The following is a 17000-nucleotide window of genomic DNA, read 5'->3' on the forward strand; positions in this document are numbered from 1 at the left end:
AGTGAGTGTGGCAATCAGTCAGATAAAGTATATTTTCATATTTCTTTGTGTATTAAGGATTGTGTGCACTTGTCCTAAAGGAGTGAAAGAGTCAGAGAGCCAGATGGTGCAGAATCCAGGACCTCTATCAGTTCAGTTCATCAGACGGAGACGTCTACGTCCATTCACTTATTCATGTCCCTGCATAGATATTGACATATTTAAAGCTGCACCAAGTTTACATTAAAAAAAAAACAAAATGACTGTACAGTAAATGGCTGTTAGTGGTGAACCACTGTACATCTGACATCATTAAGGGTTTTATTTTGGTTTGATGGCAGACCATATAATTCAATATGTGTACATAGTTCTCCAGGATGTGTTTATGGGGGGTGGGGACTTACTGTGATGGCAAAATGGTGATCGAAGAACAATTTTTCCTTATAAATATGTAAAATATTATAAATTCATGAGTTTAAGATCTTCTTCTTTCCTAACCCTTACTCTGTTTTTTAATGTCCAACCTTAACCAGTAGTTTTTCATGTCTGACCCCAAGCACAGATGAAAACTAATCTTAGCACCAAGTGAAAACAAAACAGCATGTGGTGTCAGGGGGACACAAACCCTGGACACCCTGAGTTACGGTCTGCCGAGCTGCCTGTATGCAGACACACACAGACACACACAGACTTTTATTCATCAGCACCAGACACTCAAGGTTACCTTACATCCATATTCGATTCAAATCAGTTTTCTCAATTGAATGGTCTCTAGGCGCTTTACAGAGACCTAGTGCCTGACCCCCCATGTGAAAAAAGGAAAAACTTCCCTTAAACAGGAAGAAACCTTGAGCAGGACCCAGCTCATAGGGGGGGGGGCCCTCCTGCTGATGGCTGGTCGAGTAGAATGCTGAGTGCTTAACCCAGCTGTCGATGAATGAGAGATGGGGTACAGACTGGAACAGCAGCCGGTCTATCACTGGACTAACATACAGTGACAAACAATCATTCACACTCACACCTAGGGCCAATTTAGAGACCCCACTTAACCTAACAGCACGTCTTTGGTGTATGGAGGGGAAGCGGGAAATTACAGGCATAAGGGGAACATACAATCCACACAGGGAGGCTCCAGCCAGACTCAACCAGGGACCTTCTTGCAGTGAGGTGGCAGTGCTGACCACCTGTGCTGCCCGCATCTTCAGACCCCTGAGGTATTAATTGTAGTTTTTATTTACAAACTGTTGGACTGTTTGTTCTTCTTCTCTTATTCCATACTAGTTTTTGTTCTATAGTTAACAGATGTTGCATCTCCCAAACTTTTTCGTTGCTGTTATTCTGCTCAGCTTTCAAGTATAAGAATTATATTTGCATTTTTGTGATGTGTTTAAATGCTCTGCTTCACAAATCCGACTTAAAGTTCAGATCTGGGACACACACACACACACACACACACACATGCTGTTAGCATGGATTTACTGGCAGTGATATCATAACCTGGCAGGAAAAGTGTTTCATTGTTCTTTTTACTCCGTGAGCACTTTATCTTTTTACACACTCTGAATAGTAAAAAAAGTTTTTTTTAAATCCCTGCGGCTTTCACTGGCAAAGCTGTGTGTGCCGACCTCTACCTGCCCTCCACCTTGTCAGGATTTTTTTTGTTTTGTTGACTTTTAGGTGGAGAGAGGAAACACGTGCACTCATAAGTCACCAGATGTGGAAAAAAAAGTGAATAAACAGACAAATTACACCAAATCTTTTCTAGCTGGAAGTGAAAAATTACTAATGATTACATTACCAGCAGTCAGTGGAAGTTCAACATGCTTTTGTTGGTAAAAATACCATAGTTCTTATTTTTCCATGCTACAGGAGGAGCATCGTGATAAACATCAGCTCAGCCTATGTGTCCTCTACACTTTTAAGAAATGACTGTTTTTGGCAGGAGGCTCCTGCTGACTGTGAACTTAACAACAGCTCAGATGAAGGGTTTCTGGTCCTAGTGTGGATTTCAAAATAATAGGGCTCTGTGAAAAACGTGTCGGGATATTGTCCTAAGCACGCCACTGCATGTCTCCTGGATGTGAAGTAAAAAAAAATTCCAATGAGCTCAGAGTTCCTGACGACTCAGAACAAACTGAGCCTGACAGGTGACGGAGGCTCCTATTTATCTTAATGAGCCACTGAGGAAAACCAACAATAACAATACCAGAGCCTCACTGACACACCAGTGGGACAATTTTACAGTGTGATATTGCCTCATAAGAGACATATTGTTGTGTCGAGAGGTGAAAATTCCAGCAGCTGAATGGAATGCATACAGCGGGGTCGGTCATTCGACAGCTTTTTCCACGATTCTGATCATATTTATGTCTGAAATATAACAACTGGAACCAAAAAATATGGACTTGTCATCACACCAGGTTCACACATGACTAAAGTTAACTAAGGCCCCTTTCACACTGGAGAAAGTCATTCCAGCTAGAGTAGGATTGAGCCCAGACAGCCTTTAAGCTGGATGCGTTCAGACCTATTTTCAAATCTGGCTAGCACACACTTGTGTCCGCACCATTGACAGTAAAAACTATGGACAGAGCTTCCGTGACGTCACCCGTTTGTTTCTGAAGAGCCGTTTTGAGGCTCGGTGGGAGGTTCCAGGACGTTGATGACCGCCGCCATGTTGGCAGCGTCACGTCCGCCAAAACTCCAAATATGGACAAAAAGGGGGAGCACGAGCGGGGTTTAGGGGGGCGGGCGATCGTGGAAGCAGGAAACTCAAGAGGCAACGCCCATAATTAGGCGTAATTTTAAGTCCGAATACCATTGAAACGAGTGAGTTGTAAAAAAATTCACCCCCCCTACAATCGACACTAGAAGAGAACCTATCATCTGAGACCAGAGTGGTTTTTTGTACCAGGCTGTAAACATGTTTTTTCTGCTGTGAAGTCGGCCATTTTAACATGGGAGTCTATGGGAAATTACTCGCTTTTGGAGCCAGCCCCCAGCTGTTGCGGCATGAATTACAAGTTTTGACACTTCCGCATGGGCTTCAACTTTGAGCCCCGAAGGTTGCCGCTTGGTCCGCACTCAATCCGGCTTCATCCAGCGTGTTTGCTGTCCTCCAAACCACTAGGTGGCGCCACTAGGTCTAGCCAGATTGAAATCAAACTGGATACTGCCGGATTCGAGGTGTTCACACTCAGAAAAAAAACATCTGGATAGGCCCAAATCCCGCTTTAGCCAGATTTTTTTCCCCAGTGTGAACAGGGGAATAAGATGTTCTCATCAACTGTGCTGTGGAAGCACTAAGCTGCCACGCTGTAACGTCATTTCCTGTTTCTGCTCAGCTGTGTCTATGTGCTTGATAAGAGTATCCTGTGTTTTAACTTGATCATGACAATGGTAGATGGACTTTTATTGTACAGTGGTGGTGCTGGAGTGATTTTGCTTACTTCATGAATCCCTGTTCATGGTTTTATAATAGCTATGTAGACCTACCTATGATTAAAACACATCTACTCTTCTAATGCAGCTTTTATATATATATAAAAAAAAAACTAGGTGTCCAACCGCATCCTGTCTTGGCTGACAATCAGCTTATAAGCAGAAAAATCAAGTTTTTCTTTCACGTTCTTGAAGTCTTTAATCTCAGAATCAGCCTCTAAATCACCTTAATACCCTGCTGGAAAATATTCTACAGAAAATCAGCACATTTTTTTTCATTCCTCTGCTGAGAACAACACTGACAAAGCAGCACTTTTTATTTTTTGCATTTTTTTCCCCTCTGTGAAAGCTTACTGCTGTGATGCCTTCAAGAACATGTCAGAAATCTGAAAACACTGACACTGGCAACCACAAAAGTAACCTGGCTGTGCAACAGGTGGGAGTCTAAGCTGATATCCCAGGATTATGCTTTGCAGAGTAAAAACAGTTTACTGAATTTAGCGTGTGGTATCAGCCTTTACAGCACTGTAGATATACTGCTTTGCTGCATTTATATTAAATGATTTTTGTCATTGTAAGTGGCTAAACTGAGTTTAGCTGGCGGTGCTGGTATGTACGTGCTTCGGAGGAGTCCCTGAAGGCAGCGCTGGCCCTGCCAGTGATCAGTGAGCTCCCGGGAGACTCCATGGAGAGGGAATGAGATGAAATAGGACTTCAGACCGGATCATGGCGGCGCCTCTCGGGCGGGACACCTTACCTGAACACTGGTCTTACGGTGTCTGCGGGGACGGCAGGGTCTTCTTCATCAAGTGAGTGGGATAATGTGCGCTTTATTTCAACGTCTCTCCCGGTTTAACGGGAGTTGGCAGGGGTCTGCCGGTGTTTTCTTCCCGGTGTTGGTGTAACAGGTGTTTTTCCCTCCACTGTCTCTCTGTCTCCGGCGGCGGCGGCGGCAGCGATGAGACCCGGACCACCACCTGGCTCCATCCCCGCTCCGGTGAACCTGTAAACTCCGGACACATGATCCGCTCAGGTAGCTAGCTATGCTAATTCTGCAGCAGGGCAGATACACCTGTTCACATTATATCGCCTTCTTGTTTACTTTACTGTGTGTGTGTGTGTGTGTGTGTGTGTGTGTGTGTGCCGTCGCTGCTAACCCGGACTAACTTTCAGGTGTCACGAACAGGTCTGTTGTTTCATTTCAGACCTACCTCGGGGATGGGAGGAAGGTTTTACGGTGGAAGGGGCCAGTTACTTCATAAAGTAAGTACCTCAAACAAAGTGCGGCTGTCTCCGTTAGCTGCGCATTACTTGAAGTTACCGTGCAGATTAATATGGCTCCTGGCGCTAATTCCCAGCTACTAGCAGGTCTAATTAGCGCAGGAACAGTGTGGATTTAAAAGGGGGAGCAACCTGCAACTAACCTGCTGACCCTTTACTGACCCTTCTGATGGGATATCAGCTCTCTTTGTGTTATATTTAGGTATATTGATCATGCATTGATAAAAATCTTCCACATCTGTGAGCTTATATACAGCTGTTAACTTGGGATTCAGGTGATACAACCTCAAATTCCAGAAGAAAATGGAAATTTATATTGTTTTTTTTTTTAGAGATAAAACTTCAATGATTTGATATTGAACAGTGATTTATTGGAATAGCAAACTTTTCATCATCACATAAGCTTTATCTTTGATAAAAATCGTGTATGCATTAACAAAAATCCTTTATATAAATCCTGTTGTTAGCTTTAAATCATCATACAAAATACATTTGACATAAAATAGTCATATGGCAAAACATCTTTAACCCTTTAAACACATTAAAAATTCCAATTTTAATGTTCGGATCTGTTGAATCTCAGTGCTGAGGGGTTAAATAAAGGTGGGATAATAATACACAAGTAATGAATCGGTGTGTGTTATGATGGGGTGAAGATGATGTGAAATTGGTGCATTAGCTGTTGATGGCTCTCTGTGCTCTTGATGTATTGATCAGCTCATTCATGTCCATGCTGTGTTAGTTTACTGCTTTCCTCTAGATTCACCTTGAGACCTTAAAGTGCAATTTCCAGCAACAATGTGGTGAAACAAGTTCACAAACAACGTCAGAGGCTCTTTTTGTTTTTTTGCTTTATATGAAATCAGATAGCTGAAAATGCTGAGTGTCTTGTGGCTGTGCTGGTGTGGCTGCAGTTTATCTTGCTGTTTCCTCTCTGATGTATGAAGCGTTGGCAAGATGCTCAGTATACAAAACAGACATATCTCTCTGACCCTGATTTTAAGTAAAATATCATATAAAGCTGCATTGCGGCTGATGTGGGAAGACATCTTTTTTTAATGTGCTGTGCTTTTCACAGTCGAGTCTATTGTCTGTGAAATAGATAGAAAATTGAACCACCAAACAGAATGCATTCATGAATCTGACAAAGTTGACTTAAAAAAAAAATATATTCAGCTATTGAGAAGAAAGAAAGAAGAAAATCGGCTCTCAAACATTTTGGTAGTTAAAAGCAGCACATTTGAACAACATTTAGGACTTTAAATCAGGACCTGATACAACAATGTGCAACATTTAGTGTGTAATCAACTGTAACTTGGAAGAGACATGTTTCATTAAATTTGTCCTAATCCACTGTGACTGTGACCATGTTTCCATGGAGGTTTGACTCGGGTTCGGTGCCTCAAGTGGTCCCCCAAAGAACCTGGATTGTCTTGTTTTTTTCAGCAGCAAACACCAGACAAACTTAACTCTAGTGAAGCACGTGGCTGCAACCTGCAACCTCACCAGTAGGTGTCACTATGTCCTATATGCCGGTCCTTTAAAATTAAACCACCGTGTCATCTGCATCCATGTTTTTTTCTCTTGTGGTGCTGTTTTGTTGTATAATTTGGTTGTTTCGCAGTATATTAAGGCACTTGGACAATAAGCGTTTTGACTTGTTAGATTAGTCATTGGCCACTCTGTTGCTCAGTAATCTTTAAAACACAGTCCTCGGTGCTTAGGATTTAGTGTTTTATGGTTCCTCTGAACAGAGCCATTGTGCTGACTGGGAGTTTTAAGTGTCAGAACAGATAACAGAGAGCAAGGGTCGGTTTTGTTGCTTTTGATGGTTTCCTTTTGCCGTTTTGGAGTAAATACTGCGCTAATTCAACGTTACTGAAAAACATCACGTTGTCTGAGGCTTTAATTAAATTTTTTCTGAATCTGCTTCTGATGTGCCGTCAAGTGATGTCTGATTCAGTGTCTTTTTTTTGCCAGCACTCTCAAAAATGAATCTTGAATGGAACCATTGAAATGCATGCAACTAGCAATTACTGTGATTTTGAATCTCTGGTGTTTTTTTTTGTCTAAATGAAACCTTTCATTTATGTCACACTCACAACTGTCATTTGTGTCAGTAATGAAGTTAGCTTGGAAGCTGTGGAGCATCTTAATTCTGCCCGAAAGTATAGTATAATTTTCAGCCTTGATGCTTTAGGTAGACATTGTTGCTGCACCGTCTCACGGAGGTCAGGGAATGACAACGTGAAATCACGCTATGTAACATCATAATGTATGGATAATTTAAAGAGAAAATCATGGTGCATGCTAAAAATATGTTGTCCGGGTTGTGAATGGCAGAGAAGCTTGTTGTGTATGGGAGCCGTTTGCCTTGTAAAAATGAGTTTAATGTTGCAAAAGGGTCTGTTTGAATCAAGTATAAGATAAAGTGCAAAATACTTTTAGATGACATCCATTCGTGGGATCAATACAGCTGTAAAACTTCGCAGGTTTTGGACAGGAAGGCATACAAATAGACCCTTTCGCCTGGGAGTCTGGGATCCAAGTCCCTCTTTGACACTGCATGCCGTTTTGTTTATACCAGTGGTTTGAGTTGAGGCATTAAAAAGCAAGGTAAGAGGTTTGGTAAAGATTATCCTTCTTTCAGCTCAGTCCTCATGAGTCCTTGCCCTCATGAAGACATACAAATGCTGCTGGAGAAATATGCACATTTCACAGACAGAAATATTGACCACATGTTAAATTGTCCTAGAGAGGACAGGCAGCCACCATCTACCTGTCTACGTCCATTTGTGAGTTTTTGGTGGCCTTTATACCCGTGAACGTCAGAAAACCATTATTATATAGTAGAAAGTTGACACATGCAGTGGAGGAAACTATTGACTTGGTCTTTGTTGGTTTATAGCGTGATCTGCTTGATTGAATATTTGACATCTGAACCAATGTTGGCTTCCAAAGGAGGCGGATGTCATAAATCATACTTGATTGACTCATTTTAGTATTGAATTCAGCAGACGAGTGTGAAGGCAGATTTAGAGTCTCATCATGCACACCATTTTTCACAGTGAAGTTCTAAGGCTACGTTCAGACTGCAGGCTAAAGTGACCCAAATCCGATTTTTTTTTTGCACGAATGTGACCTGTATCTGATATGGTCATGACAGTCTGAACAGCTCAATTCTGATTTTTTTTTTTTTATATCCGACCCAGGCCACTTTCATATGTGGTCCTAAATCAGATACGTGTCCGATTTTTTTGCAGTGCGACCTCAGTTTGAACGGCTATGCGGCATATCCGACTTTTGCGTCAGTCAAAGGTGACAGGCGTCACAATTCTGCGACACAGGAGCGGGCAGACAAGTGGTGTTGTTAGCAACAAGTCTCTAACAAGAATCTACATGGAGCTAAATGGATTTCAGGGCTTCTTTTATATGGCCTGACCTCAGGTGTGCAGGTAGACTTCTTCCCCATGCACTCAGTTGGACATTTATTTATTTCCTGTCTCCCTCTCTAAACTTTTAATTGGCTTTATGGATGGTATTTCTTGAACAGGAATAACAAGATGAAGTAATAATAACAACCTTGACATCCAATATCCTTTTCACGTCAGAGGCTGACTATTTATCTAGAGGCCATGTTTATGTAACAGCCCCCCCCAGGGCTCCACCGCTGGAGCCTCTTCTATCCGAAAAATGTTTTTCAAGTTTTTATTACTGGCATAAAAAAAGAACAACACGGCTCCCTCTGTGGCTCTGTGTGTTTTTCATTGTGTTCAAGCACTCACCGAGTTCTGGGTATTGGCTTATTCTGAGAAAAGAAGACGTTTTGGAGTTTTTCTTATTCTGTTGCTTTTCTACTGTTACATGAATCTGTTCTTTTCCAATGACTTTATCATGTCATAATAGGTAAGAACGTATCAGAAGACCAACTTAGAAAGATGTATTCATGTGTGATGTAAGAGGAATCATTTCAGTTGAGGTGATGATGATACTCATCAGCTCTCAGGTTTGTGGAGGTGAGGGAGCGCACAGAATTTAGACGTCTAGCTCTGTTGTTGAATTATTTACGTAGCAGTTTTGCATGTATAACTAAGGCCCCCAATGCCTTCTAGCCAGTTTGAAAAACGTCTGCTCCATGTATGAACTAGTTCCGAACACACCATGGCAGCACACTGTTGCGTAATACATGTATCCAGCTTGGTGACTGGTTGCTTACTGTGCCATGCAAGTCTAATTTCTGAGTCACAGCATGGATATGTTTACTTCTGTCACCAAGATGATTCAAGACAGTGATCATCTTCAATGCACATCTGTGGCAGTGAACTCCCAGAACGGTTGAAGAGCTCAGTGTTAGACGCACAAGCAGCATCAGCCGCCAGACTGTTTGTCTGCCTCTGGCTGTTTGCTTGGTTCGTCATTCCTGTTCGTCCCCACGGTCACATTCAGTTGTTTTCTGCCTGGGCTTGCTTTAATAATCCCCTCTTATGCCCCCCCCCCCCTCCTCCCATGGACAAGTGGGATGTAAGTATGCGTTTGGGTTGTTTGACGACTTCCTCCTCTGCAGGCTACATCCACTCTCACATGCCTGTCCCGAGATGTTTCTGTTTAAGTTTGTTCTGACTTTCTGCCTTGTGTTTGCTCACACTTGCAGCGATGTTCATACATTTAGACATCATGTGTTTTACTCTCTGCGGAGGCCACTCCCAGCAGGGGGCTCCTGGAACAGGGAGGTGGGCAGCAGAGCCGATCAGGTCCAAGGATGGATAAACCTCATGTCTTCAAGACTATAGCTTCCCTGAGGAGGATTGAAAGAAGGAAGGGAGGGTAGACATAGAGAATTACACACACACAATTACTCATGGCGAAATTAAAAAAGTGAGAGAGCTGATCTGAGAGATGCCTGCTGGGTAGCAGAGGACAGCTGGCCGCAGTTATTAGCCTGAACCTCTACTAATCTAGCAGAAAGGAGGAAACTAGTCAGCACACTTTATTATAGAGTTTGGTCAACTATAAAAACTTTACTAAGATATTTATAAAGCAAGAAAAACAAACATTTGTCATTTTTAGCCTGATAGAATTAACTTTTTTTTTTCTGAGCCATAGTTTTGGTGTACTTTTTAGTTTATAGACTAAAACAGATCATTAAGATTTAATCACATGTTTCAGACTTTCATCACAGCCAGCATTTTGAAGCAATTTGTGTGATGTGTCTCAGGTTAATGCAAAATGCAAAGTACAGTTCACATACATGGGGAACAAAAATGCACAATTACAGAGAGACAGCTGCAGCTCATTTTCACAGATTATTTTAATGTCTCATTTGTAGCCATTTCACTTGGCCCAATGTGAAGCTGTCTATTTCCTGATTAGGGAATAAATTAGTTTCACAAATCTGACATATGGGACCCTAGATTTCTACAAAAATAGAATGTTACAAATACATAAACCAACCTTACTCATGGTCCAAAGGAGGCTACTGACATCTGATTATAAACTCTGTCTTTGAACAAAGGCGGTTTCCTTCTTATCACACAACTAAAGACTAAACCAAACTTTGGTTATGTGATGACACCTGAGCCGTCTCCATGACAACAGGCAAAGTTCATTTATTGTCATTAAAGTCCCAGAAGAAAAAGCAATCATGTTTCCATATGATGAAATGGATTGCAAAAACTGACAGAATCTTTGTGGCGTTCTTTATCTTCAAAGAAAATGAGTTTTCTGTCTCATCCCGCCTCTATACCACCATTATAAAGGAGGTTTATGGCTCAGTCAGTGCATGGTGTGTTGTTAGACTCTCCTGAAATACTGGAGGACATAGCTAATACACTATGAAAAAATATTTCTGACAACTTCAGTGATTGTTGTATTGTTGTAACTCAAAAGTTTGGTGACAGTGACAGTGAGTGACTTTGGGCTCTGTGGTGTTGTGCAGGCCGTGCTCTTTGCAGATAACTTAAAAAAAGGGTTGTGCAGTGATTTGAGCGCTGCATGATTGGCAGCGTAAGCACAATGATATTATCACAGAGCCGTGACAAAGAAGCTTATCTCAAAGCAGCTTACAATAATGTCAGGAGTATGTCCCTGCAAGACCCTTAAAACCCTTTAAGGCTCTGTACATACTGTCTGTAGATACCATCAAGTCTTACTGGAGTCGTTTTTTGTCTCATAATGTTGAGTTTGTTGAACCTTCAAAAGGTTTGCTGAGCAGGTACAGGTTTTTTTTTTGTCAGCAGTATGTACGCTGACATTCAGCAACACCTTCAAACCAAAGACAAAACAGCATATCCATTAGGAGAATGCACTTCCTACTCTCCCACTGCACTCTACGATGACCTCGAATTATTATATCATAAACAACCAGAAGAATTCAAAGTACAGGGATGAGTCATAGCAGAAAATATTCCTGCGTCCTTGGAAAGATGGTATACACTGGATGTAAGCTGGGGGATGTATTAAATAGAACAGTTTTTTTCATGTGTCACATCTTTATTTTTTTAATTGAAAGGCGCTTGAGCACCAGGTGAATACAACACTGAATGCACCCTAAAAATAGACACAGAGGGAGCCTTGCTGCACCTGAATGGCTGCCCTGATGTTATGTGCTCTTACCGGAAGGACAACCACACATAACGGGTAATAATTCACAGGAAAGCAAAAGCATATTCTTGATAGATCGTGATGGAAAATCTATGCCATGTGGCTGATAAAGTGATGAATCACACTGAAGTCTGAAGTACATAGGGTTGGTTTGTGCTCGCCGTCTAGCGCTCTTTGTTTCTAAATGAAAAAGAGGCTTTGTTTTGCTGTGGAGCCACGGCTAAACCAAAGAACCAACAGTTCCCTGGCAGACAAATAAAGGCTGGAAGAGAAGGCTTTGTCAACAACAGCTTCCTTGTTGTTTTCATTGGTTGAAGGTGCTAACCAGTTTCTGTGTTTGCTTTTGGAACAGCAGGAAAGTTAAAGATTGTTCCTCGGAAATGTCAGCCCAAGGACAGCACTCATATCTGATGTTTTCTTCACTTGCTGTGTTCCATATTCGGTGGTCTTGCCTACAGATATTTGTTTCTAACATCTGCTCCTCGACAAAAGACTTTTTTGTAACATACGGCAGACTTATGTTTGTGTTTTTTTAGCGTGCCTCTTTTGACTCACCCACGGGTAAATGTGAGGGTAAATTAGTAACATCCAGAGGTGTGAGAGGTAAATCATTTCCTCACTCCCCTTCTGGCTCTCGGGTCATTGGTTTACCCTATGGCAAAAGCCAGATTTCAATATTTTTGACCTGCTTGTTGATTTTCAGAGGCACTAGCTGCATCGTTAGCATGCCAGATACTTAGTGAACCTATTATGGATTGATAAAATACTTTAACGTCTCTTTGGTCTGTGTAAAGCCAAAAACACCCTGTGCAGGAATGTTGGCTCCTGAGTTTGGGGGAATATTTGATGTTTGCTTCCCCCAGAAGGTGAGAGAGAGAGAGTAGTTGGAAGAGGAGAGCTTTTTCTGTGTCGTGTATGACTTTGAAAATAAGATGAGTACGTTTTTATCAGATGCAGGAACCTTCCCAAGAGATCTGCTGAGGCAGCTTCTCTGTTACTTTTTTCACTCTCTTGATGTTAAGGGGGGAATTTGGTCAGCCGTGCTCTTTTTCTATGTTTTAGTATTACAGACGGTGTCACCATATATGCTGTTGTTGACATATGTTGAAAATGTATCATCAAGTTTTCATGTTAACATTGAAAAACGACTCAAGCAATCCCCTCGCTCAGATCAATCAGATTTTCTGGTATAAAACTCCCAAGTTACTGAAAAAAAAACAAGGACGTTCATTGTAGGTGAGACATGATGAGAGCCGTGAGTCAATGTTTATGCCTGACTCACTATATTCATACTGAAACCCCACAGAGACTCCGTCAGCATCTCCACTGGCTAATGATTTATCAAAAGCTCGGTGTGTGTGTGTGTGCGCTCACTCTTCTTTCACTGGTTCAATACTAGAAAAACTCAGATTGAAGAGAAACTGACTAAGATGAAAGGCTCATCTCAGCTATGCTTTAAAAAATAATTAAGAGGTTTACTTTTATTTATTTAACTGTTATTTATGTGAGTTTGAATGACACATCTCTTTAAACAACAATGCATGAAAGCACATCAGTAAATATAAGGGAAACCTACTGCCAGCAGAAGACATTTGCTTTGTCACAGCTCTGTTTACAACCAACTGTAACAAAAGTGAAGTGATCAGACCTGCCCATCCTCACCAGGAAAGCATAACGTGAGGTTGATATTTCAGTCTCTGTGTGAGTATTTAATGCCACAAAAATGTGGCTGAAACTTCCATGACGTCCCCCGTTGGTTTCTGAGGGCTCCGATTGTCATGTTTGCAGCTTACAGTCCACCAAAGCTCCAAATATGGACAAAGAGGTAGAGTGTGAGTGGAGTTGAGGTAGCCGGCTAGTCGCGGAAGCAGGATGTTTGCACTAAGTTGTTTGGCAGCCACCTGTCATTCAAACTCATCAGGAAACTCGTCAACAGAGACTAGAATCAGTCTTTCCTACCAGGCTGTAAACATGTTTAAAGTTGAGTCTTATGTGGATTGACTCACTGTCGGAGCCAGCCCCTAGTGGCTGTGGTGTGAATTGCACACAGGCTTGCGGCTTGGTTTAACGTTATGAATTTGTGTGTTTGAGATGATTTGCTCTTTTAATGCCTCAAACCTGCTTACCAAGACAGTTTTATGTGGCTATAGTGGTCCCATCATTGGACGACATTGGGCAAAACAAAAATATGTTCTGTCAGCAGAAATGTAACCATCTAGCAGATCAAAACAGATGTGGTGTTTTGGAATATGGTAAATGGTCTGTACTTATATAGCACTTTTCTACCTACTCGGGTTCTCAAAGCACTTCACACTACTTCACATTTACCACTTTTGCGCACACAAGCACACACACACAGGTTTACACACCAGTGGTAGAGGGAGCAACTTAGGGTTAAGTGTCTTGCCCAAGGACACATTGGCCTGCAGCCAGGGCGGGGGATCGAACCAACCACTCTACCACTTGACCCACAGCCACCCTATGTCTAAAGAACATGTCTAAAGAGACAGTTGGAAGTGTGGACTTTAAGACCCACTGCAGTGAAATTACTGTAATGTTTTAGTGTTTGTTTGGGGAGAGCATGTATTTACACAGTCTATTATTGGCTCTCATCACCTTAGAAATGGAGCTAACATTGAAGTGCTCATCCTCAGCTTGAGGCTTCCATGTCTCAGGACACAGGTTCGAACCTGGACCTCTTGCTCCCAAGCCACTGATAATCCTGCTGCGCCACAAAACACACGATTAATCACCACGCGTTGCATTGCATTGGTTACTGGGCATAAATGTCGGTTTCGATATATTTTTGATTTATTGCCCAGCTCTAATATCTTGCCTGTTGCTGTAATTGAGCATATGACTGCTCTGAGCGACAGATTGCAAAGCTACCTCACCTGAATTCTTGCTCCACCTCTTTGCCTTTTAGGTGGGCTCAGGTGGTGCCAAGATGCATATGAAGAAGCTCTTGAGGCACATTTCAGGTGCTAAACACTCTGTTTTGGCTACTAGATGGTCCTACCTGTGCATCTGTTCCATCACAGCTTTCTGCTATTTGCTGCTTATCCTCTTGTCTTCCTCCTCCTCCTCCTCCTCCTCCTCCTCAGTGTTAAGTATACAAAGATCACTCCTTAGGGTCATTTCAGTACGCCACATGCGTTTGTGTATGTGTGCTCAATACTATCTTTGAAGTTCGTCTGGAAATGGATGTCTTGAATATTTAACCTTGCCTGGAGGCTGTAGTATTAATCCACAGACCCTCACAGAGATCTGAGCACAACACAGATCTGTCAGGCTGATATGTGGTTTATCATGAGACTCTAAGGGAATATGGAGGACTGAAAGCAACAACAAAGCAGGGGTGCAAGAAAACTTTCCATGCAGCTATCTATTCGCTTCATTTTTCACAACAACAAAGACGGCTGAACAGGGGAAGTGGTTTAAAAAAAAAAAAAATGCTACTTGCAGCCAAAAAGTTAATCAGAAAATGGTTAATAATCTACATGGCTCATGAGTGTGTTATTAAAAATACATCACAACAAAATGATTTATGCGCACACACAGTTACTCTTTGAAAATGATTTTTTCCAGCCTGACAACACAATACTTGATATATATATATATATATATGCGCATCTTATGCCAGATTCTCACAGAAGGTTATCATGTTATGTCCATCTTAAAGTAATATTTGTCTTGCTCAGAATACTCTACTACTTTTATTCATGACTTCTTTCCTCACCGTAGTTGTTATGTATCAGTGCAAAGTTTAAAAGTTGAGTGGCTTCTTTTTTATTCTGTAAAACTTGTAGTTGTTGTGTTGAGACAAATTTAAGTCTGTGTCAAATTGTAATGAAATGCCAACCCTGCATACATCTTTAAATGTCAACCGCCATGATAAATCTGTGTGCTTGGCTACCTCGGTGTTCCTAACAACAGCATCTGATCCAGCATTTTACAAGAGAAAGCAGAGTTATTTCCTGTCACCACCATTACATATCAGAGAACATTAACCTCTCACTGCTTCCTTTTTGCAAAATCTATCTTAACCTGTTATTTTACTGTTTGATTGTATTTTACAGTTGGAAATAATTCAGGTGTCTTTATTTGTTCAGTGGCATTAACAGATGGTCTTTACTGTATGCATAGGCTTCTTCGTCTTCATGTGATCTGTGATAAAGTAATTGTCCTTTAGAATACAAATCAGGCTCTGCGAATATCCATTTATCTTCCTGTGGTGGAGAACATCTGGTCAGTGTGAAAAAAAAAAAGTCTTTGACCAGCTACAGTTGTTTTTATAAGATGCGATCGAGTTGTTTTCCCTCCAGCGATGTGTCTTTTTTCCTGTTCAGACTTATTTCCTCTGCATCCTGTAAAGGGTTGAAATAACCTCTTCTTTGGACAGGGTTGACTGCTGCCTTTTTATTATTTATTTTTCTCCATCCTTTTTTCTACTCCCAGTTCTATTTTCCTCTTTGTGTGGCTCTCTAAATAGTGGTCACATTTTGAATGTCAAGCTTAAGACAGTTAAAGCACTCAAAAACAATGTTTTTACACCTCGGTGTGTTTGCTGCTCAGGTTGCTGCTCAGTCTAACCATGGTGCATTCAAAGCACAGCTGAACCAAATATCCATATCAATGGAATGGCTTTGTGGAGTCAGTTTTAAGCACATAAAGCACACTAGATGTGGAGAAATGCTTGAAATACTGAGCCTACAACTGGAAACATGGAACCCGTGCTTACTGGACTTGGTTGAAATCCTCCAAATGATAAGCCCACACCATCACTATAGCGTAGGCCTGTCTTGCTCTTCTCTACATGACTGTTGTCTGTGAACCAAAAGGAAAATCTTGAGACTGGAAAGTGTGGGGAGTCCATCTGTGTTCCACAGTGAGCAAAGGAGGCCCAAAACAAAGAAGGAATTGAAGGACGCAGATGCAAACGCAGAGTGAGAGAAACAACAAGATGGTTGATACAATGTTGTGGCCCTTAAAGTCTGGTTGGCCGTGGGAGACAGTAACACTTCTGTCAGCGTAAGGAGGAGGCGAAGCTGCCAGGGCCAGGCCACCAAAACATTAGCAATGCAGTTTGGAAGGAGAGAGAAATCATGTGAGGAACGCTGGGGAGGTCAGAGACGAGCAGATAGAAGGAGGGGTGATAGTGTTTAGCAACGACTGAGAGGAAAGGCATGAAATCAAAGTGCCCATAACGCGTTGAGAAATTGGAAGCTCTTTCAAGGAGAGAATAAAACAGTAAGAGATCAAGTTCTAATTGTTTGGCAAAGCAGCGTTCTGCTGTGGAAGGATGGGTACCTGTTGCAGCCGTGACCCCACAAGGGAGGCCGGTCACGAGCTGGTTCCCATCAAGCGCCACGCTGTCTGTTCAAGGGCAGCCAAGGTGGTCTCTAACGTTGATGACCATGAATTCTCCACATGGGATCTCACGTGTGCCACAAGGTAAGCCCACCATACTCCTTACTCCAGTCTGACTCCGTGTTGACCTCTGTGCCAATGCGATCCCACATTGAGACTCTTTATGGTGCTGTGTGTGTGTGTTATGCTGCAAAAGAGAAGTGTGCAGTTGCCTTCCGTGTTCCTGTTGGTACAGTGCATCGTCCTGCTGGAACATCATAAAACAAGTTGTGTGTGGTGTAGTTTGTCAGTTTTATGGGATTGTAATATGATGTACGACACATAAAAGT

The 17000-nt window shown here is 41.9% G+C and overlaps 1 protein-coding gene across 5 annotated transcripts in view; it reads left to right on the forward strand.

Moving 5' to 3' along the window:
* The first annotated feature begins 4076 nt into the window (after positions 1 to 4076).
* The window catches only part of LOC114452343 (pleckstrin homology domain-containing family A member 7-like), a 96118-nt gene continuing 83194 nt past the window's right edge, over positions 4077 to 17000 (forward strand). For 4 of the 5 annotated variants that reach the window (XM_028431602.1, XM_028431603.1, XM_028431607.1 and 1 more), the window contains exons 1-3: positions 4077 to 4229; positions 4377 to 4453; positions 4626 to 4683. In XM_028431602.1, coding sequence (XP_028287403.1) covers positions 4147 to 4229; positions 4377 to 4453; positions 4626 to 4683 — 218 coding nt within the window. In that variant the 5' untranslated portion in view covers positions 4077 to 4146. Of the gene's footprint in view, positions 4230 to 4376; positions 4454 to 4625; positions 4684 to 16406; positions 16756 to 17000 lie in introns of those variants that run through there. The other variant, XM_028431604.1, reaches the window with a different exon arrangement.

The sequence above is a fragment of the Parambassis ranga genome, chromosome 19 (genome assembly GCF_900634625.1).
Source record: "Parambassis ranga chromosome 19, fParRan2.1, whole genome shotgun sequence".
In the NCBI taxonomy this organism is placed as follows: domain Eukaryota; kingdom Metazoa; phylum Chordata; class Actinopteri; family Ambassidae; genus Parambassis; species Parambassis ranga.